This window comes from Dryobates pubescens, chromosome 3 (assembly GCF_014839835.1).
Source record: "Dryobates pubescens isolate bDryPub1 chromosome 3, bDryPub1.pri, whole genome shotgun sequence".
Lineage (NCBI taxonomy): Eukaryota > Metazoa > Chordata > Aves > Piciformes > Picidae > Dryobates > Dryobates pubescens.
Genome location: NC_071614.1, coordinates 22,994,082 through 23,019,618, shown reverse-complemented (window position 1 = coordinate 23,019,618; position 25,537 = coordinate 22,994,082). Strand labels below are relative to the sequence as shown.

The 25,537-nt window shown below is 51.3% G+C and overlaps 1 protein-coding gene across 2 annotated transcripts in view; it reads right to left on the bottom strand.

The window, feature by feature from the left end:
* Nucleotides 1–25,537, bottom strand: part of OTOF (otoferlin) — a 113,501-nt gene that overhangs the window by 65,968 nt on the left and 21,996 nt on the right. For both annotated transcript variants that reach the window (XM_054179780.1, XM_054179779.1), the window contains exons 4-5: nt 12,906–13,005; nt 8,637–8,848 (exon numbers count right to left, since the gene is read on the bottom strand). In XM_054179780.1, coding sequence (XP_054035755.1) covers nt 8,637–8,848; nt 12,906–13,005 — 312 coding nt within the window. The remainder of the gene's footprint in view (nt 1–8,636; nt 8,849–12,905; nt 13,006–25,537) is intronic.

Here is a 25,537-nt window from a genome sequence, read left to right as displayed (position 1 = left end):
CCACTCGCCTCCTAAACACCTCCAGGGATGGTGACTCCACCACCCCCCTGGGCAGCACATTCCAATGGCCAATCTCTCTTTATGGGAAGAACTTCTTCCTCACCTCCAGCCTAAACTTCCCCTGGCACAGCCTGAGACTGTGCCCTCTTCTTCTGGTGCTGGTTGCCTGGGAGAAGAGACCAACCCCCACCTGGCTACAACCTCCCTTCAGGTAGTTATAGAGAGCAAGAAGGTCTCCCCTGAACCTCCTCTTCTCCAGGCTAAGCAACCCCAGCTCCCTCAGCCTCTCCTCACAGGGCTGTGCTCCAAACCCCTCCCCAGCTTTGTTGCCCTTCTCTGGACACCTTCCAGCAACTCAACATCTTTCCTAAACTGAAGGGCCCAGAACTGGACACAGGACTCAAGGTGTGGCCTAAAACTGGAGCAGGTTGCTCAGAGCCCTGTCCAACCTGATCTGGAATGTTTCCAGGAATGGGGCATCTTACACCTCTCTGGGCCACCCTCATTGTGACAACAATTGTCCCCTCCCTCCCCACTCCTCTGCCTTCTCCTTAGTCCATATCCAGCTATCAGCACTCTAGTCCAGCTGCCCTGGTGCAAACTGTGCAAGCTGGAGGAGCTATGGGGTTCCTAAGGCTGAAGAAAGGACTCCCTGGGATGTGCTTGCATCAGTGATGCTCTTGGCATAGACAGAGGGAAGAGGGGATAAGGATGGCCAGGAGAAGATGTGGTGTGAGTGCTCCCCAGCCATACTGAAAACCTTTTGAAATGCTGACCTGGCAGCCCCAAAACTTTCTCTTGCTCTTCTTCTGGTACAATTCCTGCTTGGGTCTGGGATCCCTGGCTGAGGGAAATGAAAGCTCTCCCAGAGGAGCCAGAAGATTCTTGCTCATATGAACAAAACAAGGTTAAACCAAATTAGTCTTCAAATCCAGAATCCCAGCATGGTAGTAGTTAGAAGGCAGCTCTGGAGATCATCCAGTCCAATCCCCTTGTTAAAGCAGGATAACCCACAGCAGGTTGCCCAGGGTCACACTGTCCAGGCAGGTTTGGAATCTCTCCAGACAAGGAGACTCCAGAAGCAGGTTTGGAATATGTCCAAACAAGGAGGCTCCAGTAACTTTCTGGGCAGCCTCTTCCAGGGCTTTGGCACCCTCATAGGAAAGAACTTTTTCCTCCTGCTCAGGTGGAACTCAGGTGGGTTCACTTTTGGGCTCCCCAGTTCAAGTGACACAAAGAAGTACTGGAGAGAGTCCAGCAGAGACTGCAAAGGTGCTGAGGGGACTGGAGCACCTCTGTGATGAGGAAAGGCTGACACACCTGGGGCTGTTCAGCCTGGAGAAGAGCAGACTGAGAGGGGATCTTCTCAGTGCTCAGCAGTATCTAAGTGGCAAGAATCAAGAAGCTGGGGGCAGACTCTTTCCATTGGTGCCCAGCAACAGGACAAGGGGCAATGGGCACAAACTGGACCCCAGGAGGTTCCATTTGATCATGAGGACAAAGCTCTTTCCTGTGAGTGTGCCAGAGCCCTGGGAGAGGTGACCCAGAGAAGTTTGGGAATCTTCTCTGGAGAGATTCCAAACCCACCTACCTGTGACCCTGGGTGACCTGCTGTGAATGACCCTTCTTCATCCGGAGGGGTGGACTGGATGATCTCCAGAGGTCACTTCCAACCATGAGCACTCTGTGAAACAGTCAATTGTGACTGCACTTACTTTATTATTTCCCTGCCTTCTACTCTCTGAAAACCAAACCCTCAAATGTGCTTCCCTTTGGACCTCTTATTTACCCTGCACAAGCTTGTGTCTCCCCCATTTTATTCCCTCACCTGAGGCTTTGTCCTGAAAGCAAGGAGGAGTTACCTTCTGCAAAGGCCTTCTTTGAACTCAAATAGTTGCTCTGGGCACTGAGGAATTACAAGAGCAAACATGGTATTTCCCCAAGGTCTTTGTCTTCTCCTGGTGGCACAGTGACTGAGTCCATCTGCAGACAACTTGGATATCAGCCCCACTGCCAGCACTGGTTTCCAGCGTGCATCTCACCAGCATTGCTGGCACCTCTATTAGGCTGCAAGCCCAGTGCTGTTTACCCATTCCTTGCTGTTGCTGCTGCCTTACCCATTTCAGGCTCTGTTTGTTTCCCCTCTCTGCATCCCCTCAGGGAAGAGAATCAGAGGAATAACGAATTAATGCTCCTAATGAGCCCAGGGAGGAGGCGGAGATCAATGTGGTGGAGCCAGCACTGACAGCAAGCCTGTAGAAACCCACAGAGAGCTCTCCACTGCCTGCATTTGGATTCAGAATTCCCCCCAGGGGGAGGCAGGTGATGGAAGCAGTGTGTGAAGAGACAGAACTGCAGGAAAAGGGAATGCCAAGACGATTTCAAGACTAATGCCTTCCCCAAAGGGGATCTGTTCAGCCCAGGGCGTTTCTCAGATGTGCATCTGGCTTATCCTTATCATCTCCCTCTCCCTTTCATAGAATCATAGAATCAATAAGGTTGGAAAAGACCTCAGAGATCAAGTCCAACTTGTCACCCAACACCTCATGACTACTAAACCATGGCACCAAGTGCCACATCAAATCCTTTTTTGAACCCCTCCAGGGACGCTGACTCCACCACCTCCCCGGGCAGCACATTCCAACAGCCAACAACTCTTTCTGGGAAAAACTTTCTCCTCTCCTTGAACCTAAACTTCCCCTGGAGCAGCTTGAGACTGTGTCCTCTTGTTCTGGTGCTGGTTGCCTGGGAGAAGAGTCCAATCCCCACCTGGCTACAACCTCCCTTCAGGTAGTTGTAGAGAGTAGTAGAGAGCTCACTTCTCCTTTCTATCAGCTCTAGACATTTGGAGTCCTGGATCCAGTCGTGGGCTCCCCAGTTGAAGAGAGACAAGGAACTAGTGGAGAGAGTCCAGTGGAGGCTGCAAAGATATGAAGGGACTGGAGCATCTCTCTTGTGAAGAAAGGCTGAGAGACCTGGGGCTGTTTAGCCTGGAGAAGAGAAGACTGAGAAGGAATTTTCTCGGTGCTGATCAATATCTAAAGGTCAGGAGTCAACAGGAGAGATTCTTCTCTGTGTTGCCCAGTGATAGGACAAGGGGTAGTGGGAACAAATTGGAGCCCAGGAGGTTCCACTTGAACATGAGGAGAAACTTCTTTCCTGTGAGATGGATAGAGGACTCTAAGAGGACTGCAGAGAGGTTGTGGAGTATCCTTCTCTTCCAGACCCTCCTGGACACTGTGACCCAGGGCAAGCTGCTGCAGGTGACCCTGCTCTATCAGGGGGTTTGTACTACATCATCTCCAGAGGTCACTTCCAATCCCCACCATGCTGGGATTCTGTGACTGGCCCATGGCTGTTGTGCCTCCTGACCATGTCTGCAGATTATTTAAGTCAGTGCTAGGTAGCCAAAAGTTCCTCAGAGACTGTCCTAATCATCTGCTTTGATTATGGGCACTTCAGCTTGAGGCACTCAGCCCCAGGCTACATGGGGAGCTGCTGTGAGGAATGAGGTTCCCAACACCTTCATGCTTCTGAAGCTAGAGGCACCCAGCCCCAGGCTACATGGGGAGCTGCTGTGAGCAATGAGGTCCCCAGAATATCTGTGTGCAGGAGCAACCACCCTCATGTGCTTTCTGCCATCACTGGAACCATGTGAGCTGAGTCCCCTTGCAAATGCTCCTTTCTCTGGCTGAGCTGCTCTAAGAGGCATCAGCTTGGCCCCTGGGGTTTACCTGAACTTCTCCTAGCTGCAGCTCCTCAAACTCTTCCTGGCACACAATGAGGAACAACTCACAGCACCACACTGCAAGAAAGGCCACTGCAAGCAGAAATCAGATCTCCATGCACAACACAAGGAGCTCTTCCCCATGCACTCATCATGACTGATCTCTGGTTCTGGGGCCAGCTGTGCCTGATGTGTGGTGAGACCTGAAGAGGGAAGGGGGCCTCAAGGTGGTGCCCAAGTTGTAGCCTCACCACAAGGCCCTTTCTCCATTCTGGATCCCAGACCCCTCCTGAGCATCCTTTCCATGAATGTTTTTCCAGCTGCTCCATCCCCACCAGCTCTCCTACAGCCAAGAAGTCGGAATCCAGGGGCACTGCTTGTGGGATATCCATAGGGAGAAGTCAGGAAGAACACAGCACTGCAAACTCCATTGCCAGCAGCACGAGTGGATGCTGACTGGCTCCCTACCTTGTGGTGAGGGATCCCTGGCTAAGGGTATCCCCCTCTCCCAGAAGTTCATCTTCACTGTGGTAATACAGCTCATCCTCTTCCATCCTGTGAGTGTGGTGACATGGAAAACATCAGGCTTCTCCTTCCTTGGTGCTTGGAACAGCAGTGGTGGCAACACGAAGGACCTACTAATGATTCTACCCTATGAATGTGGCTGTCCTCATCCTTCAGCTGTGCTGGTCGTCTTAGATTTCACATTCAGAGCTCATCCAACTGCCAGCTGCAGATGATGAATCAGCCACACAGCCTTCATCACACCTCTGGTGAGATTAAAGCCATTTTCCCACCATGCTGCCTGCACCTCATGTTCCCACCATAGAATCACAAAGCCATAGAATCACAGAATCATTTAGGTTGGAAGAGACTTTTAAGATCATCAAGCCCAACCCTTAACCCAGGACTGCCAGGTCACCACTAAACCACATCCCTCAGCACCACAACTACACAGCTTTTCAATCCCTCCAGGGATGGGGACTCCACCACTGCCCTGGGTAGCCTCTTCCAGACCTTAACAACCCTTCTGGGGAAGTAGCTGTTCCTCATGTGTGACCTAAACTTTCTCTGTTGCAACTTGAGGCAGTTTCCTCTTGTTCTGTTACTGGTTCCTTGGGAGAGGAGACTGAACCCCACCTCACTCCAGTCTCCTGTCAGAGATGTGTAGAGAGTGAGAAGGTCTCCCCTCAGCCTCCTTTTCTCCAAGCTAAACAACCCCAGGTCCCTCAGCTGCTCCTCACGAGACTCGTGCTCTAGACCCTTCAAAAGCTTTGTTGCCTTTCTCTGGACATGCTTCAGCAACTCAATATCCTCCTTGGGGCCTCTACTGAACAGAATGCTGCCTCACATCTCTGAAGTCCATGTGGTAAAGCAGGACACTGATTTCCCAACACACAGGGCTGACCAACAGACTGAGATCCTGCCTGCATGATAGGCTGTGTCTGCTACCCTGCCCTGCCATTGTTCTTCTAAATCACAGAATCATCAAACCACAGAATGGTTTGAGTTGGAAGGGACCTTTCAGGGTCATCCAGTCCCTCCCTGCTGCAGTCAGCAGGGACATCTTCAACTAAAGCACATTGCTCAGAGCCCTGTCTAAACCTGACCTGGAATGGTCCCATGAATGGAGCATCTGCTCCCTCTCTGGGCAGCCTGCTCCAGTGTTCTACCCCCCTCAATGTAAACAATTTCTTCTTTATATTTAGTCTGAATCTCCCCTCTCTCAGTTTAAAACCAGCACCCCTTGTCCTGTCCCAACAGGGCCTGCTAAAGTCTGTCCCCATCTTTCCTACAGGCCCCTTTAAGTACTGACAGGCTGCAGTAAGGTGTCTCTGGAGCCTTCTCTTCTCCAGGCTGAAGCCACTTCAGCATAGAATCATAGAATCAATAAGGTTGGAAAAGACCTCAAAGATCATTGAGTCCAACCTGTCACCCAGCACCTCATGACTACTAAACCATAGCACCAAGTGCCACGTCCAATCCCCTCTTGAACACCTCCAGGGATGGGGACTCCACCACCTCCCTGGGCAGCACATTCCAATGGCTAACAACTCTCTCTGTGAAGAACTTTCTGATCACCTTGAGCCTAAACTTCCCCTGGCACAGCTTGAGACTGTGTCCTCTTGTTCTGGTGCTGGTTGCCTGAGAGAAGAGACCAACCCCCTCCTGGTTACAACCTCCTTCAGGTAGCTGTAGACAGCACTAAGGTGTGCCCTGAGCCTCCTCTTCTCCAGGCTAAGCAACCCCAGCTCCCTCAGCTTCTCCTCACAGGGCTGTGCTCGAGGCATCCTCCCTGTGCAGCCACATCACATTCCCCTGAGCCAGGGAAGGGAAGCTGCACTTCCAATTTCCTTGAAAACTCCCCGGTTTCAGCCCAATTCACACAGTTAATGGAGTGCCTGGGAGTGATGTGAGCCATTGGAGATCATCTTGCACCATGGGGAGAAAGAAATTTTGCCCTTATATGGCCAGGCTAAAGTGCTGAAGCAAGACTGAAAGCAAACACTGCTGAAGGTGCCAATTGCCTCAGCCCAGCATGGGGGATGTATGGCTGCAGCAGGGCCTGAGGTGTTGATGCTCTTACAAAAGCTGCCCATTCCTGAGGGGGTTGGAATCCCAGGTGGATTTGGAAGCCCAAGGGCTGTCTGCCTTTGATCTACCTGCATTCTGCAGCCCTCAGACAAGGGCTGTGCTCGTGCCAGGAGGGTGGTGGGTGACCCAAGGAGCCAGTTCTGCACTCTCTGCCTCTTCCACTCATAAAATCTCTCTTGTGCTTTGAGCACAGCCCTGTGAGGAGAGGCTGAGGGAGCTGGGATTGTTTAGCCTGGAGAAGAGAAGGCTCAGGGGTGACCGCATTGCTCTCTACAACTACCTGAAAGGTGGTTGTAGCCAGGAAGGGGTTGGTCTCTTCTCCCAGGCAACCAGCACCAGAACAAGAGGACACATTCTCAAGTTGTGCCAGGGGAGGTTTAGGCTGGAGGTGAGGAGAAAGTTCTTCACCTAGAGAGTAATTGGCCATTGGAATGTGCTGCCCAGGGAGGTGGTGGAGACCCCATCCCTGGAGGTGTTCATGAGGGGATTGGATGTGACACTTGGTGCCATGGTTTAGTCATGAGGTCTGTGGTGACAGGTTGGACTCAATGATCCTCAAGGTCTCTTCCAACCTTAGTGATACTGTGATAGTTTATTGCTTTCCATGAGTCCTCTAACAAGTTTAGGACTTTGTTGCCTCCACTCTTCCAACTGGAAGAGGCCAATGGGTTGAAGAGCTACTGGAGTGGAGACTGATAGGCAAAGCCACTACTGTGGACAACACAACTAAATGCACTGTGTAAACCTGACTGAAAATAAAGTCTTTTCTGGAGCCAATACCTGTTTCTGAACCACATGTTTCAGCATGGGGTTCTGAACACCGATGCTGAGGTGGGCTGAATCTCACCCAGCATCACAGGAGCATTTAGAATAGAATAGCATAGAATAAACCAGGTTGGAAGAGACCTTTGAGATCATCGAGTCCAACCTATCATCCAAAACTCTCTAATCAACTAACCCATGGCACCAAGCACCACAGCCAGTCTCTTCCTAAACACCTCCAGGGATGGTGACTCCACCACCTCCCTGGGCAGCACATTCCAATGGCCAATCTCTCTCTCTATGAAGAACTTCTTCCTAACATCCAGCCTAAACCTCTGCTGGCACAGCTTGAGACTATGTCCTCTTCTTCTGGTGCTGGTTGCCTGGGAGAAGAGACCAACATCTTCCTGGCTACAACCTCCCTTCAGGTAGCTGTAGACATCAATAAGGTCTCCCCTGAGCCTCCTCTTCTCCAGGCTAAGCAACCCCAGCTCCCTCAGCCTCTCCTCACAGGGCTGTGCTCCAAACCCCTCCCCAGCTTTGTTGCCCTTCTCTGGACACCTTCCAGCAACTCAACATCTTTCCTAAACTGAGGGGCCCAGAACTGGACACAGGACTCAAGGTGTGGCCTAACCAGTGCTGAGTCCAGGGGCAGAATGACCTCCCTGCTCCTGCTGGCCACACTGTTCCTGATACAAAGGTGATACTAAGGACCCTTAACTGAATAGAAAGCTGATAACAGATTCCCTTGGAAGAACTGGAGGTGAACCTGCCATCAGGTGGTGAAGAGTCCCTCAGATTATCCAGAGAGGGCTCATCTGCCCAGGCACTGGCTTCAGCATGGATTTTGTGATCTTCCAGCAGACCACCATGGAGGAAGCTTTGACAATGTGCTTTGAGGGTGCTTCATTGAGGGTCAGTGCTGCAGGGGAGGTGCCAAGTCTCATTCCTTCCTCTGTCTCACCTTGTCCCTTCCTCCTCTCGTCTCTGCTGTGCTAACAGCCTTGCCATGGGATGTGCACACTCATGATGCCTCCCTGCACGTGGCATAGGTCAGTGGCATATCACTGTCACCTTCCACTTCAGAAGCATCCATGCTTGTGAGATTCTGTGGCCAACTTACCTACTTCCCCCTACCCCTAGCTGCAGCCCAGTTCTGGGGGACCCCCAAGCTCCACCAGTATGCATGACTCCATCCATGGCTCTACACCCCACACGTGGCTCTAATCCCATCCAGGATGAGGCCTGACCGGCAGCCAGACCCTTTGTCTTATCTGAATCTCTCCTTAATTGCATTTGTTCTCCAGCAGCTGCTGTGTGCTACAAACCTCAGTGTTTGCTGGAAGAGGCAGCTCTGTGCTGGGCAGGTGTGGTAGAGAACCAGGGGTGGCTGGCACAGGTGGGTGGACACATGGAGTCCATTCTCACTTCGAGCTGTGATAATGGATCTTCTAATGACTAGGACATAGTCTGCTCATGTCCTTGATGACAAGCCAAGCTCTCCCTCTCCCTGCTGTCATCACACATCTCCAAGTGCTGAGCACCACTTTACCTTCTGAAGCTCCTCTCTGCAGACTGCTGGTTGGATTTGCCTGGAGCGATGTCGGAGCCCCGCCGGTGGCCAGAGAGGAGGCTGTCTGTCTCCAGGGGGTACCTGCCATCCCCTTCTGAGTGGACACTGGGGGTCTCCAAGAACTCCTTGTCATTCCACGTGCCCACTGTTCCATCCAGAGCATGGTACCTTATCTCTATGGAGATGCTGGTCTGCAACACACAAGGAAGACACAGTCAGCCCCTTAGGGCAGCAGTTTGAGAAAGGAAGGTCCTGCAAAATCTGGGAGAACTGTTGCATCAGCTGGCTTGATCCCTGAGCCTTACTGACCCCAAAGTCTCTTCTTGAGGCAGTAGAAGGGCAGGGCTTTGGCTGGGGTCAGAGTGGCTGGAGAGCAGCCAGGCAGAAAGGGACCTGGGGGTACTGATTGAGAGCTGGCTGAACATGAGCCAGCAGTGTGCCCAGGTGGCCAAGAAGGCCAAGGGCATCCTGGCCTGCATCAAGAATAGTGTGGCCAGCAGGAGCAGGGAAGTAATTGTGCCCCTGGTTAGGCCACACCTTGAGTACTGTGTCCAGTTCTGGGCCCCTCAGTTTAAGAAGGACATTGAGACTCTTGCACGTGTCCAGAGAAGGGCAACGAGGCTGGGGAGAGGCCTCGAGCACAGCCCTGTGAGGAGAGGCTGAGGGAGCTGGGGTTGTTTAGCCTGGAGAAGAGGAGGCTCAGGGGAGACCTCATTGCTCTCTACAGCTACCTGAAGGGTGGTTGTAGCCAGGAGGGAGTTGGTCTCTTCTCCCAAGCAACCAGCAGCAGAACAAGAGGACACAGTCTCAAGCTGTGCCAGGGGAAGTTTAGGCTCAAGGTGATCAGAAAGTTCTTCCCAGAGAGAGTTGTTAGCCATTGGAATGTGCTGCCCAGGGAGGTGGTGGAGTCATCATCCCTGGAGGGGTTCAAGAGGGGATTGGACGTGGCACTTGGTGCCATGGTTTAGTAGTCATGAGGTGTTGGGTGACAGGTTGGACTTTGTGATCTTTGAGGTCTTTTCCAGCCTTATTGATTCTATGATTCTATGATTCAGGACATGGTCTGACCCAGCTAAGTCAGGGTGCTGTAACCTCCCTCATGCTCAGGGATGTGATTTACTCTGAGTTGTATCCACACAGGGTGGGGGATGAAGGGAGAGTAGCCCTGTGGAGAAGGACTTAGCATGTGAATGGGGGGAAATCTGAACATGAGCCAGAAATGTGCACTCACAGCACAGAAACCAACTGTGATAGTGAAGAGTCTTAACCAAATGAGATTTTCTTCCTTGGGTGAGTCCCATGGAATTCAATCAGGCAAATCCTCAGCCTGATAAATCAGGAGGGCAGCAGGAGCTGTTTTCCCCAACTCTGACATTAATTTGGGTCTCTGTCTCCTCCAATTTTCCTCCCTCCTCTGGACCACCTTCCTTGTACTTTTATTGATTTCATTCCCTTTATGCCCCAGGAGAGTCTGGAGGAGACTTTCCAGAGGTCACCTAGCCCAAACCCCCCCAGCTAAAGCAGGCTGAGCTAGATCAGGTTGCACAGCAGCATATCCAGGCTGGTTTTGGAAGTCTCCAGAGGAGGCAGCTCCACAACCTCTCTGGGCAGCCTGATCTCTAGCAGTCACCTCCTGCCTGCTCCTAACGAAGCCACTCGTCTCTTCATCACTAATTGCTTGTCATTAGCTCAGAGGGTTTCATGTAATTGCTCTTTTATGCTGTGTGTAGGAAGCAGCTTGTAAAAGAACAAGGGAAAAGAGGAGGCTGAAGGCTTGTTTTTTAATTAAAACACCATGGGTTTGCCATCAGAGGAGATCAGAAGTAGCTGTTTCCAAGTTTGCTCTAAAACTCAGTCTCCATGGGAAACAGCTCTCATGAGATGCATCAACCAGATGGAGATGCACAGAGCTACAGCTGCTCGCTGAGAGGGAGCTTGTCCTTGGTATCTGGCACTCTGAATGAGGGGGGCAGACCCAGACTGAGGGAGACTGATTCTGATCTCCCCAGAAGGGTATAAAGAATCATTGATTAATAGAATGGTTTGGGCAGGACAGGGAACATGGAGCACAAGCCCTGTGAGGAGGGGCTGAGGGAGCTGGGGTTGCTTAGCAGGGAGAAGAGGAGGCTCAGGGGAGACCTTCTTGCTGTCTACAACTCCCTGAAGGGAGGTTGTAGCCAGGTGGGGGTTGGTCTCTTCTCCCAGGCAACCAGCACCAGAACAAGAGGACACAGTCTCAAGCTGTGCCAGGGGAGGTTCGGGCTGGATGATAGGAAGAAGTTCTTCACAGAAAGAGAGATTGGCCATTGGGATGTGCTGCCCAGGAAGGTGGTGGAGTCACCATCACTGGAGGTGTTTAGGAAGAGACTGGCTGGGGTGCTTGGTGCCATGGGTTAGTTGGTGAGATGGTGTTGGGTGATAGGTTGGACTCGAAGATCTCGAAGGGCTTTTCCAACCTGGTCAATTCAATTCAATTCAATTCAATTCAATTCAATTCAATTCAATTCAATTCTATTCTATTCTATTCTATTCTATTCTATTCTATTCTATTCTATTCTGTTCTATTCTGTTCTATTCTACTCTACTCTAACTTTAAAGGTCATCAAGTCCAACCCCTGTGCAGCCAGCAGGGGCATCTTCAACTAGAGCAGGTTGCTCAGAGCTCCATCCAACCTCAACTGAAATGATTCCAAGGATGTGGCATCTCCTACCTCTCCTGGCAACCTGGACCAGGGTGTCAACACCACCAATGTAAACAATTTCCTCCTTCTCTCTAGTCTAAATCTCCTCTGTTTTAGTTTAAAACCATCATCCCTTGTAACAACAGACCCTGCTAAAAAGCCTGTCCCCAAGTGTTCTTATCAGCACCCTTAAGTGCTGAAATGCTGCAGCAAGGTCTCTCTGGAGGCTTCCTTACTCCAGGCTGAACCACCTCAACTCCCTCAGCCTCATAGCAGAGGGATTCCAAAATGGGACTTCAGGTGAGGTGCTGTGCAAGGTGTCTCTTAGGTGCTCTTAGGGCAGATAAAAGCAGTATTGAGGACAAACACTGTAGATGCTGAGCATTTCAAACATCCAGTACCACCTGGATGAGTTCAAAGGAAGTATAGATGCAGTGCTGAGGGACATGGGTTAGTGGTGACCTGGCAGTGCTGGGTTAATGGTTGGACTTGATGATCTTAAGGGTCTCTTGCAGCCAGAGTGATTCTATAATTCTGAAATTATTTTTTCCTCCAAATCTTAGCACTGCTTCCCTGACCTTGCTCTCCTCCTGCTTCTAATACTGGCATGGATTAGAGCTGACACATGAATGGCCAAGGCAGAGCCAGATATGATTGCTCAGGTGCTGGAAAGAACCAGGAGCAGAGCTCAGCCTGAGACTATGGTCAAAGCATCTGCTGAGCATCTCCTCAGAGAAGACCTTATTGTGGCCTTCCAGTATCTGAAGGCAGCCTACAAGAAAGCTGGGGAGAGACTTTTTAGGGTGTCAGGGAATGACAGGACTAAAGGGAATGGAACGAAACTAGAAGTGGGTAGATTCAGATTGGATGTTAGGAATCATAGAATCATAGAATCAATAAGGTTGGAAAATACCTCAGAGATCATCAAGTCCAACCTGTCACCCAACACCTCATGACTACTAAACCATGGCACCAAGTGCCACATCCAATCCCCTCTTGAACACCTCCAGGGATGGGGACTCCACCACCTCCCTGGGCAGCACATTCCAATGGCCAATCTCTCTTGCTGGGAAGAACTTTCTGCTCACCTCCAGCCTAAACCTCCCCTGGCACAGCTTGAGACTGCGTCCTCTTGTTCTGGTGCTGGTTGCCTGGGAGAAGAGACCAACCCCCACATGGCTACAACCTCCCTTCAGGTAGTTGTAGAGGGCAAGAAGGTCTCCCCTGAGCCTCCTCTTCTCCAGGCTAAGCAACCCCAGCTCCCTCAGCCTCTCCTCACAGGGCTTGTGCTCAAAGAAGTTCTTCCCCATGAGGGTGGTGAGACACTGGAACAGGTAGCCCAGGGAGGTGGTAGAACCTTCATCCCTGGAAGTTTCATAGGCCAGGCTGGATGTGGCTCTGAGCAACCTGATCCAGTGGAACTAAATGATCCTTGAGGTCCCTTCCAACCCTAACAATTCTATGATTCCATAACACAGACTTCTGTGTCTCATTCCAGTGAGTAAAATGCAGGGAGCTGGACTGAGCACTGAAGGGCATCAGCACCTGCTTATGCTTTGTGACCTACCTGAATGGCTGAGTTATTGTCATCTATGAGGGTGTCCGTCACCTCTACCTGCCCTTCCTCCACCACCTGCTGTAGGACCATCCGGAACGTGCCAATGAGCCTACAGAGCAACAGAAAAACACAAACAGAGAAGTCAGGCAAGCTGGGCTCAGCAACACCAGCATCTGAGGAGGAAAGGCTCTGCTGGCCAAGCTGCCCAAGCAGCCATGGTCAGATTTGCTTTTCCTTTCGCTCAAGAGGATGTAGACATCAGATGTAAGGTCAGGACATGAGCATGGCCTGCATCAGGAACAGTGTGGCCAGCAGGAACAGGGAGGTCAGTCTGCCCCTGGACTCAGCACTGGTTAGGCCACACCTTGAGTCCTGTGTCCAGTTCTGGGCCCCTCAGTTTAAGAAGGACATTGAGACTCTTGAATGTGTCCAGAGAAGGGCAACAAGGCTGGGGAGAGGCCTTGAGCACAGCCCTGTGAGGAGAGGCTGGGGGAGCTGGGGTTGCTTAGCCTGGAGAAGAGGAGGCTCAGGGGAGACCTTATTGCTCCCTACAACTACCTGAAGGGAGGTTGTAGCCAGGAGGGGGTTGGTCTCTTCTCCCAGGCAACCAGCACCAGAACAAGAGGACACAGACTCAAGCTGCTCCAGGGGAGGTTTAGGCTGGAGGTGAGGAGAAAGTTCTTCCCAGAGAGAGTTGTTGGCCATTGGAATGTGCTGCCCAGGGAGGTGGTGGAGTCACCATCCCTGGAGGTTTTCAGGAGGGGATTGGATGTGGCACTTGGTGCCATGGTTTAGTAGTCATGAGGTGTTGGGTGACAGGTTGGACTTGATGATGTTTAAGGTCTTTTCCAGCCTTATTGATTCTATGATTCTGTGATTCTGTGATTCATTACTTCTGGCAGCTGCAGCCAGTGACCCCAGCTCATTGGAGATGGTGGTCAAAGGAGAAGCCAGGAGAAGAGCCTTTTATCTGTTGGGATAAGAATAGAAAGAGATTTTGGGAACCATCAATCTTGTGTTACTGGGCTGCAACTATGGGCACTCAAACTGGCATTGGAGACTTGATAGGGTGCTTGGTTGCATGGTTTAGTTGATTAGGTGGGTTGGGTAATAGGTTGGATGTGATGATCTTGAAGGTCTCTTCCAACCTGGTCTGGTCTATTCTATTCTATTCTATTCTGTTCTGTTCTGTTCTGTTCTGTTCTCCATCCTGAATGTCTGCAACAGTAAACTGACCAAGGAAAGAGCCAGGACACCATCCCTCACCCTTCTCCACCAGGGCATTGTCAGCACAGGCCAAGGCACGGGGAGGTCACAGGTCAACATGACTGACCCTAAGCCACCCCCCCAGAGTGGCTTATCCTGGGGCAGAGCATCCATGGAGTAGCTTGGATGTGCCTGGTTGAATGGGGCATGAGTAGAACCAGGGCTGGAGAACAGGGCTCGTGATGGTTAGGTTGCTTGCACAGACATAGCCTGAAGGTGCTGTATATGAGTCTGAAAGCTGCTCAGAGAAGATTGGAAGATTGGTTCTTTTCTGCCAAGGAAGTTCTACTCATAACTGATGCCTGAAGACTCATGTACTTGTCCCAGCCCACTCCCAGCCTGCTACATATGTTCAATCAACACAGCAGAGATCCAGGACAGTTTGTCTATCTACATCCTGGAGGCTTTCACCTAATTATAGAACCATTTAGGTTGGAAAGGACCATTATGGTCATTAGTCTAACTGTGAGACTGAAGACCCAACAGGAAAAAGCTGAGAGCCACCTGGTATGAGGTCAAGCTGACCCAGCTTTGAGCAAAGGGTGGATTAGAGACACATTGCCTACATCAGCCCCATGCAGTGCTACAGGCTGGGGTCAGAGTGTCTGGAGAGCAGCCAGGCAGAGAAAGACCGGGGGGTACTGGTTGATAGTAGGCTGAACATGAGCCAGCAGTGTGCCCAGGTGGCCAAGAAGGCCAAGGGCATCCTGGCTTGCATCAGGAACAGTGTGGCCAGCAGGAGCAGGGAGGTCAGTCTGCCCCTGGACTCAGCACTGGTTAGGCCACACTTTGAGTACTGTGTCCAGTTCTGGGCTCAGTTTAGGAAAGATGTTGAGTTGCTGGAAGGTGTCCAGGGAAGGGCAACAAAGCTGGGGAGGGGTTTGGAGCACAGCCCTGTGAAGAGAGGCTGAGGGAGCTGGGGTTGCTTAGCCTGGAGAAGAGGATGTCGGTCTCTTCTCCCAGGCAGCCAGCACCAGAACAAGAGGACACAGTCTCAGGCTGTGCCAGGGGAGGTTTAGGCTGGAGGTTAGGAAGAAGTTCTATACAGAGAGAGTGATTGGCCATTGGAATGGGCTGCCTGGGGAGGTGGTGGAGTCACCATCACTGGAGGTGTTTAGGAAGAGACTGGCTGGGGTGCTTGGTGCCATGGTTTAGTTAATGAGATGGTGTTGGGTGATGGGTTGGACTCGATGAGCTCAAAGGTCTTTTTCAGCCTGGTTAATGCAATTCTATTCTATTCTATTCTATTCTATTCTATTCTATTCTATTCTATTCTATTCTATTCTATTCCCTTCCAGAATGCCTTCCAGTTTGAATTATCCTGTGATCCTTTGATATGATCCTATGATCCTATGCTTATTGCTGTGGTCTGCCATGTGTGGGGCAGGCTGCCTGCCGAAGTTCAGCCCCTGTGTGCTTGCCAGCCCTCATGGAGTTGGTGACTTGATCCAGAAGCATATGTCCCAGATCTTCTCAAAGCTCATCAATATCTGAAGGTCAAGAAGATGGGGCTAGACTTGTTTCAGTAGTGCCCAGGGACAGGACAAGAAGCAGTGGGCACAAACTGGAATCCAGGAGGTTCCATCTGAAGGTGAGAAACTTCTTTCCTATGAAGGTGCTGGAGCACTGGACCAGGCTGCCCAGAGAGGTTGTGGAGTCTCCTTCTTTGGAGAGATTGCAAAGCTTCCTGGAGGTGATCCTGGGCAACCTGCTGTGGGTGACCCTGCTTTAGCAGAGGGGTTGGAGTAGATGATGTCCAGAGATCACTCTCATGCTGTGATCCTGTAATTCTGTGATCTACTTGCTCTTAGTGGCTCTTGGCCAGGCTCTCTGCAGCCTGCTGTTCTCACAGCCACGGAGAGCAGCACCACAGGCACTCAAAGCAGCCCTGTTTGTTAAATTACAGGCCCAAACAGCTACCACAGAGAGGGGAGAAACCCAGCACTCTCTAATAGAAGTCATTATTTATTTGCCAGCTCCTGGCTTGTCGAGGAGTTTGATGTTCTTCATGTTCTGCTGTTGCACCTGAGGGACTTTCCCATCCAGACATGGAAAAAGCTCTGAGACAGCAGAAGTGGAGCTGCTTTCCCCCCTCTGCCTCAGCTATCATCTCCAGCACAGAGATCCCTGATGACAGTCGAGATATTACACAGCACCCCAGGAGCGTGCCTGCTGAGCTCTGCTGGCTGAGGCCAGTGAGAAGGCTGCTGCTGATTAAAGGACTTCCTGAGGAGCCTTCGGGCACCGCTCCCTGTGAGGCTGATTTATCCAGACGCGATTTCAGGGAGGCAGGCGAGAACCTCCCTGTGCTGCTTGGTGCAACACTGAGCGCTCCTCTCCCGTCCCTCTGCAGCCCAAGCACCCGGTGCTGCACCTGCATGGGCAGCCTGGAGACCCAGGGTAAAGGCAGGGAGAGCAGATCTGCCTGTAGGCAGCTCGCGGCACAGCTGAGGAGGGGACTTGTCCTCGCAGCATCTCCAGCCCTTCCCTCGCGCTTTGAAGCACCCTCTGAAAAGCAGCACAAAGCTGGATGGAAGAGCAGGGTCTGCTCAGAGCTGTTCAGTAATCTGGGGTCTTCACCAGCTTTCCTGCCATTGCCAGTGCTCTTTCTGGAGGAAATTCAGGGGCTACAAAGATGCTGAGGGGCCTGGGGCATCTCTCTGATAAGGAGAAGCGGAGAGCCCTGAGGCTGCTCAGGCTGGAGAAGAGGAGCCTGAGAGGGGATCTTTGCAATGCTCACCAGTATCTAATGTGCAAGAACATGGGGCCAGGCTCTTTTGCACAGTGCCCAGCAACAGGACAAGGGACAATGGTCACCAACTGGAACCCAGGAAGTTCCACCTGAACAAGAGGAGAAAGTTGTTCCTGTGAAGGTACCAGAGTCCTGGACCAGGCTGCCCAGAGAGCTGGTGGAGTCTCCTTCACTGGAGAGTTCACAAACCTTCCTGGACACAATTCTGGGCAACCTGCTGTGTGTGATCCTGCTTTAACAGGGCAGGTACATTGGATGATCTCCAAAGGTCCCTTCCAACCTTAGGATAGAACAGAATAGGATAGGATAGGGTAGGATAGGATAGGATAGGATAGGATAGGATAGGATAGGATAGGATAGGATAGGATAGGACAGGATAGAATAGAATAGAATAGAATAGAATAGAATAGAATAGAATAGAATAGAATAGAATAGAATTAACCAGGTTGGAAGAGACCTTTGAGATCATCAAGTCCAACCTATCATCCAACACCATCTAATCAACTAAACCATGGCACCAAGCACCCCATCCAGTCTCTTCCTAAACCCCTCCAGTGATGGTGACCACCACCTCCCTGGGCAGCACATTCCAATGGCCATTCCAGTGGCCTTGACCACTCTGAGATTCAGGGATTCTGTGAAACTAATAAACTTCCTGAGACAAATAACCTTACAGTTGCTCATCCACTTATCTAGCTCTGTCTAGCTTGCAGGAGCAGCAGCAGGGATGTCCTGCATTCTATCAAACCTCTGAGGGGTCCTACTGTAGCTTGCAGGTGGTGCTTGATGTTACAGGAGCAAAGGTGAGCTGAGGCAGGTCTGCCTCAGCAAGCTGTGCAGGATGAGGCCCTGCCCTGCAGAACTTCTACCTCCCCTTGGGTCTCACATGCTGTGCACAAGTGGATCCCAGCATGGAGTTCCTTCATCTCTGTCTCCAAGTGTCATGCAAGACAGTTTGCCTGAACCCCTTCTCTTTGTGTGCTTCATATTGCTTCACAGTCAGTGAACAATTCATTCTCCCTCCCCTGGAGACCTGCTGTTCTCAGCCTGGGCTTCAGGGGCTGTGAAATGTTATTTGCCATTTCCACAAGCAGCAGCTCTCTGGGTCTGGGAGAGGCTTCCTTGAGGGAAGCCTGTGGCTTATTTCTCAGGATTTGAGCACAGACTATGTTGCAGGGCTCTGGAGGGATGTTCTCTGCTCATGGCTGGGCTTGATGTCAGCAGGTCCATTTGGAGGAGCTCTAAAATCAAGTTGTTTTGGTGCTGTTGCTTACAAGATGCTTTTACCTGTGAAAGGTGCTGGGTATTTATTATTTAGCCTCTTTGTTGATGGCTCATCATAAAATCTCAGCCCCTTGGCCATGCCATCCATTCTAAGGTGTGGTGGTGGCTTCTCTTCTCCTCATGTATCAAGGTGGATGCAGATACCTTTGGCTCACAGATGCTTATTGTTCCAGAGGGGCTTTGTGGAGGAATGGGGAGCTTCTTGCATGGACACAATGAAGGCAGGTGTTTCTCTATGTGGAGACATCCTCAGCCATGAGGAAAAGCTTTACTGGTCTGATAAGGAACACAAAATGACCTGGAACCAGCCTGGTGTGTACTGATTGACAGCCAGCTGAACATGAGCCAACAGTGTGCCTAGGTGGCCAAGAAGGCCAATGGCATCCTGGCCTGGATCAGGAATAGTGTGGCCAACAGGAGCAGGGAGGTCATTGTGCCCCTGGACTCAGCACTGGTTAGGCCACACCTTGAGTCCTGTGTCCAGTTCTGGGCCCCTCAGTTTAGGAAAGATGTTGAGCTGCTGGAAGGTGTCCAGAGAAGGGCAACAAAGCTGGGGAGGGGTTTGGAACACAGCCCTGTGAGGGGAGGCTGAGGGAGCTGGGGTTGCTTAGCCTGGAGAAGAGGAGGCTCAGGGGAGACCTTTTTGCTCTCTGCAACTCCCTGAAGGGAGGTTGTAGCCAGGAGGGGGTTGGTCTCTTCTCCCAGGCAACCAGCACCAGAACAAGAGGATACAGTCTCAAGCTGTGCCAGGGGAGGTTGAGGCTGGAGGTGAGGAGAAAGTTCTTCCCAGAGAGAGAGATTTGCCATTGGAATGTGCTGCCCAGGGAGGTGGTGGAGTCACCATCCCTGGCGGTGTTCAAGAGGGGACTGGACATGGCACTTGGTGCTATGGGTTAGTAGTCATGAGGTGTTGGGTGACAGGTTGGACTTGGTGATCTCTGAGGTCTCTTCCAAGCTTATTGATTCTATGATTCTGTGATGTCACCCTTGCAGCAGCTTTGGTTTACACAGTTATCCTCATGATAGAGCCATGGTTTCTAAACAAGGTGTGCTCTGCTGGCCATGATGACCTGGACAGGCTGGAGAGCTGGGCAGAGGGAAGCTTCATGGAGTTCAGTGACACTAAGTGTAGGGTCCTGCACCTGGGGAGGAATAACCCCCTGCACCAGCACAGGTTAGAGGATGACTCTCTGACTCTCAAGTTCCTCATGAGCCAGCGATGTGCCCTTGTGGCCAGGATGACCAATGGTCTGCTCAGGTGCATTCAGAAGAGTGTGGCCAGCAGGTCAAGAGAGGTTGTCTTCCCTCTCTACTCTGCCCTAGGGAGGCCACATCTGGGGTACTGCATTCAGTTATGAGCTCTCCAGTTCAAGAGAGACAGAACTACTGAAGAGAGTCCAGTGGAGGGTACAAAGAAGATGAGGGGACTGGAGGAAAGGCTGAGAGACATGGGGCTGAGCAGACTGGGAGGGGATCTTCTCCCTGCTGATAAATAACCAAAAGGCAGAGGTCAAGAGGATGGGGCTAGACTCTTTTCAGTGTTGCTAACAAGGGGGCAAGAGTCAATAGGTACAAACTGGAACCTAGCAGATTCCATCTGACCATGAGGAGAAACTTCTTTGCTGTGAGGGTGCTGGTGCCCTCCCCCAGGCTGCCCAGAGAGGTTGTGGAGTCTCCTTCTCTGCAAAAATTCCAAATCCCATCTGGACCCAATCTTGGGAAACTCACTCTGGGTAACCCTTGCTTGAGCAGGGGGGTTGGACTAGATGATTTCCAGAGGTCCTTTCCAGTCCCTGGCATTCTGGGATTCTGCATGATGTCTATGTGACTGAGGACTGCTTGTCTTTGCAGTGGTCTACAAGTGCACAGAGGGTCTTCAAAGCTCTGCTGTGGTGTGGTATCTTGCTTAGCTGCCAGAAACCAAGCCTGTATCTGACACCAGAAGTGTGTTCACCAGGTTCAGACAGATAACAGAATCTTTCTGATCAATTTAATGCTCCAGAAAATCTGGTTTACATGAGACTGCAAGTCCACCTTCCACTTCATATCCTCAGGCTTGCAGAGGATGAGCACCAGTGACTGCAGCGCCACAGCTTTGGGCAGTTTTTCTTTCTAGCTGAGCTGCAGAAGCTGCCCTGAAGTGATTTCAGGCTCCCTTTGTCATATTTTGCAGTTACAGGGTGTAGGAGTGTGCCTGTACCCAATGCTCTCTGCCTGAACATCTGTTTCCCACCTGCAATCTCCTGTGCTGCTGCTTCACCAAGCGTGGGGCTGAAGCTTCCCCCCAAGGGATCTCACAGCAGAGTGCAGAACTTTCTTTGTTCAGTGTCAGAATCTGTGTGGAAGGGACCTCCTACACTGAGCAAGATCTTCACTTGCTCTGGATGACTTTGGCCATGGGATTATCACAGAATCACCAACACTGGAAGAGATCTCAAAGATCATCAAGTCCAACCTGTCACCACAGACCTCATGACTACTAGACCATGGCACCAAGTGCCACGTCCAATCCCCTCTTGAACACCTCCAGGGACGGTGACTCCACCACCTCCCTGGGCAGCACATTCCAAAGGCTAACAACTCTCTGGGAAGAACTTTCTCCTCACCTCCAGCCTAAACCTCCCCTGGCACAGCTTAAGACTGTGTCCGCTTGTTCTGGTGCTGGTTGCCTGGGAGGAGAGACCAACCCCCACCTGGCTACAACCTCCCTTCACGGAGTTGTAGAGAGCAAGAAGGTCTCCCCTGAGCCTCCTCTCCTCCAGGCTAAGCAACCCCAGCTCCCTCAGCCTCTCCTCACAGGGCTGTGCTCCAAACCCCTCCCCAGCTTTGTTGCCCTTCTCTGGACACCTTCCAGCATCTCAACATCTTTCCTAAACTGAGGGGCCCAGAACTGGACACAGGACTCAAGGTGTGGTCTGAGTCCAGGGGCAGAATGACCTCCCTGCTCCTGCTGGCCAGAAGAGAATAGAATAGAATTAACCAGGTTGGAGAAGACCTTTGAGTGAGAAGATCTCCTCTGAACTGCCTTTTCTTCAGCATAAACAGCCCCAGATCCCTCAGCTGCTCCTCACAAGCCTCCACTTGCAGGTCTCAGGCCAGCTCACCTGCAAGTGTGTGACCTGTTGGGAAGATGCATCAGCTTTAGGCTTGGGACGTGGCGCTCCTTCCTCAGCCCTCTCCCAAGCCACCTCCCCTGGCAGGCAAGAGCCAAGTAAGAGAGAATGAAATATTCAGCACTTGTCTACACAGCCTTTCATTTCCAAGTTGTTCATAATTCATCAGGTGCCCTGCTCCCTCCCCTGGCATTCCTGCTGATGGAAAGAGAGGGAGTTTTTCTGGGTCGCCCGTAACCGTATCAGACTGCAGGAACAGCTCTGGTTTCAAAGCCAGCCTGGGCTGCTGTGTACCCCTTGACACACTTTACTCTTTGCCCGTGGGACTCATGACATCTTCCAGTGAAGCCATCTGTGTGCATGGTGCCATTCAGGAGAGGCAGGGGCCGGGGGGACAATGAACCCCAGCAGGCATTCCCAGTACCGAGATTCTTCTGCACAAGGGCTCTGAGGCCAAGGGCAAGAATCACAGAACCATGCAATGGTTTGGGTTGGAAGGGACCTTTAAAGGCCACCCAGCTCAACCCCCCTGCCGTGAGCAGGAACACCTTCAGCTAGATCAGCTGCTGGTGACTTCAGGGCAGGCAGATCTGCTAAGGTTGTCATGACTTGGGCTGTTTCTCTCTAATCAATCCCCCTTTTCCAGCATCTTTCTGAAGCTGTGGGCTCTGAAACTGGACTCTTTCCCCCCTCTCCCCCCTTTATTTTTGGACCACGTAGAAGCCCATGAAGATAAGCCAGCAGTGTGCACAGCATCATCCCAGCCTGTATTGGCAATAGCGCGCCCGGCAGGAGTAGGGCAGGGACTGTCCCCCTCTGCTGGGCACTGCTGAGGCCACACCTCACTGAACACTGAGCTCAGTGCTTGGCCTCTCGCTCCAAGGGAGAAAACCGAGGGGCTGGAGCCTGTCCAGAGACAGGCAGCAAAGCTGGTGGTCTAGAACGCTAACCTCAGGGACCTGGAGTTGCTTATCCTGGAGGAAAGGAGGTTCAGAGGAGACCTGCTCACTCTCTCCAGCTCCCTGAAAGGAGTTGAAGTGAGGTGGGGGTCAGTCTCTTCTCCCAAGTGATAAACAACAGGATAAGAGGGAACAGAATTGAATCGAATCAAATCAAATCTAATTGAATCGAATCGAATCGAATCGAATCGAATAGAATCGAATAGACCAGACCAGGTTGGAAGAGACCTTCAAGATCATCAAGTCCAACCTATCATCAAACACCATCTAGTCAACTAAACCATGGCACCAAGCACCCCAACCAGTCTCCTCCTAAACACCTCCAATGATGGCGACTCCACCATGACCCTAAGTTGCACCAGGGGAAGTTTAGGTTGAACATGAGGAACAATTTCCTCATGGGAAGGGTTGTCAAGGCCTGGAAGAGGCTGCCCAGGGCAGTGGTGAAGTCCTCATCCCTGGAGGGATTGATAAGCTGTGTAGATGTGGTGCTGAAGGACATGGTTTAGTGGAGAGCTGGCAGTGCTGGGTTAACAGTTGTTGGACTTGATCTTAAAAGTCTCTTCCAACCAAAACTAATCTATGATTCCATGATTCTCCACAACACTCATTCCTGGGCTTCCAGGCAATGGCAGCAGGTGGTGGAGTTGCCATCACTGGAGGTGTTTAGGAGGAGACTGGATGGGGTGCTTGGTGCCATGGTTTAGTTGATTAGATGGTGTTGGGTGATGGGTTGGACTCAATGATCTTGAAGGTCTCTTCCAACCTGGTCTGGTCTATTCTATTCTATTCTATTCTATTCTATTCTATTCTATTCCATTCCATTCCATTCCATTCCATTCCATTCCATTCCATTCCATTCCATTCCATTCCACGCTATTCAATTCCATTCCATTCCATTCCATTCCATTCCATTCCATTCCATTCCATTCTATCTCTACCACCTTGCCCAGCCACCACTTCCCCACACTTGACCTCCTCACCCATCCATCACCGCTCCCTGCACGTGCAGAAATGCAAACTACCACACAGAAAGGTCTGGTCCCTGGGGGGGCTCTGCCAGCTTTCAGCATCCTCAGTGACAAATCCCTGCCTGCTGTCAGGGCTGAGCCCTGCTGGGGGGGTGTTTGTGTGTGTGACACCTCCAGCATTCTGGAGCCATGTCAAATCTTGGCAGAACTTTCAATTCCCCAATCACAATATTGTGTGACACCCAGTCAAGCACCGTGCCAAAGTCTAAGTGCACCCAAATTGCCACCTCAGCAACCAGATCTGCAATCTCAGCCCAAATTAGCTACCTGACAGGATGTGTTTCAGTATGACAGGGCTGACTGGCACTCCTGCTGTTATCCCACTTGCCTTCCAGGGTGAAAAGAAAATCCATTTACATTCAAGTTTGCAAGAGTTGGCTAAATCAAAGAGTCTCAGCGTGGCTGGGGTTGGAAGGGACCTCTGTGGTCATCTAGTCCATATCCACTGTTAAAGAAGGGTCACCCATATAAGGTTACCAGGGGGGGAGTTGAAATCTCTCCAGAGAAGGAGACTCCACCACCTCTCTGAACAGCCTGTTCCAGTGCTCTGGAACCCTCACAGGAGGCTTTCTGTCATGGTCAGATTGAACATTCTGGGTTCCAGTTTGTGCCCATTGTTCCCTTGCCCTGTTGTTGGGCATCACTGGAAAGAGTCTGGGCCCTCCCCAGACCCTCCCTTTAGATACTGATGAGCATAGAGAAGATTCCCCTCTCAGGCTGCTCTTCTTCCTGGAGGTGTTCAAGAGGGGACTGGATGTGGCACTTGGTGCCATGGTTTAGGAGTCACGAGGTGTTGGGTGACAGGTTGGACTTGATGGTCTTTGAGGTCTTTTCCAACCTTATTGATTCTAATTCTAAAAGGTTAAAGAGCCCCAGGTCTCTCAGCCTTTCCTCATCAGAGGGATGCTTCAGTTCCCTCATCCTCTTCATAGCTTCTGTTGGTCTGTTCCCTCTCTCTTTTGAACTGGAGAGCCCAGAACTGGACCCAGGACTCCAGGACTAGGGGACAATAAAGAGGGAGGAGAACCTCCCTGAAGCTGCTGACCACACTCTTCTTGATGATCATTGGCCATCAGGGAATTGACTGAGATTTTGAACAAGACTGGACCCAGTCCTGACCCCCTGGGAGCACAGTGAGATACAGACCTCTAACTAGACTCTGCACTGTTGATCACAACCCTCTGAACTCTGACCTTCAGCCAATTCTCAATCCACCTCATAGAATCATAGAGTCAATAAGGTTGGAAAAGGCCTCAAAGATCATCAAGTCCAACCTGTCACCCAACACCTCATGACTAACTAAACCATGGCATCAAGTGCCACGTCCAATCCCCTCTTGAACACCTCCAGGGATGGGGACTCCACCACCTCCCTGGGCAGCACATTCCAATGGCCAATTTCTCTTTCTGGGAAGAGCTTTCGCCTCACCTCAAGCCTAAACCTCCCCTGGCACAGCTTGAGACTGTGTTCTCTTGTTCTGGTGCTGATTGCCTGGGAGAAGAGAGCCTCTCCTCATTGTCCACTCATCTAACCTACACTTCCTAAGCTTCCCTAGGAGGGTGCTATGGAAGATAGTGCCCAAAGCCTTGCTTTTGGCAAAAAAAAGCTTAACCCACTGCAGCAGCTTTTAATGCCTGGAGGCTGCTGAGCTGGAACAGCTCCCACAGGACACAACACCATGTCCTACATCTCACCAGGTTGTCCAAATGACTACAATTGTTTCTGCTTGCAAGTGCCAGCTCTGACTCGCTGCAAAGGGGGTAATTAGGAGAGAAGTGATTCAGGAAGCTGTAACTGAGAGTGTCAGATGATTATGGATGAAGCTGCAATTTGGCCAGACAGGGGAAAAGGCTCTTCATTTTGGTTCAAGCTCCAGGGCACTCATCATGTAAGCCACCAGAGGAAATGGTTTGCATTTATCAATATTGCCCAGTCACTGGTTCATGCATAAATGCAAGAGCTGCAGCTTCCAAACCTGCCTTCAGACCTCCCAGGGTCCAATAGCAACTCCCTTCCAGCTCATTTACATACTGCCTTTCCAGTCTGAGCAACTAGAGGGCCATTTTCTCTCCTTCCAGGTACCCCAGTAAGCTTTACAGGTCAAACAGATCCACCCAGCTGCCCATCAGAGCAGCTCCCAGGTTTCTCATCACCCATTTTTTTCCCCCTCATCACTCATTTTCACACTGAGGGTGGGGAGACACTGGCCCAGATTGCCCAGAGAGGTGATAGATGC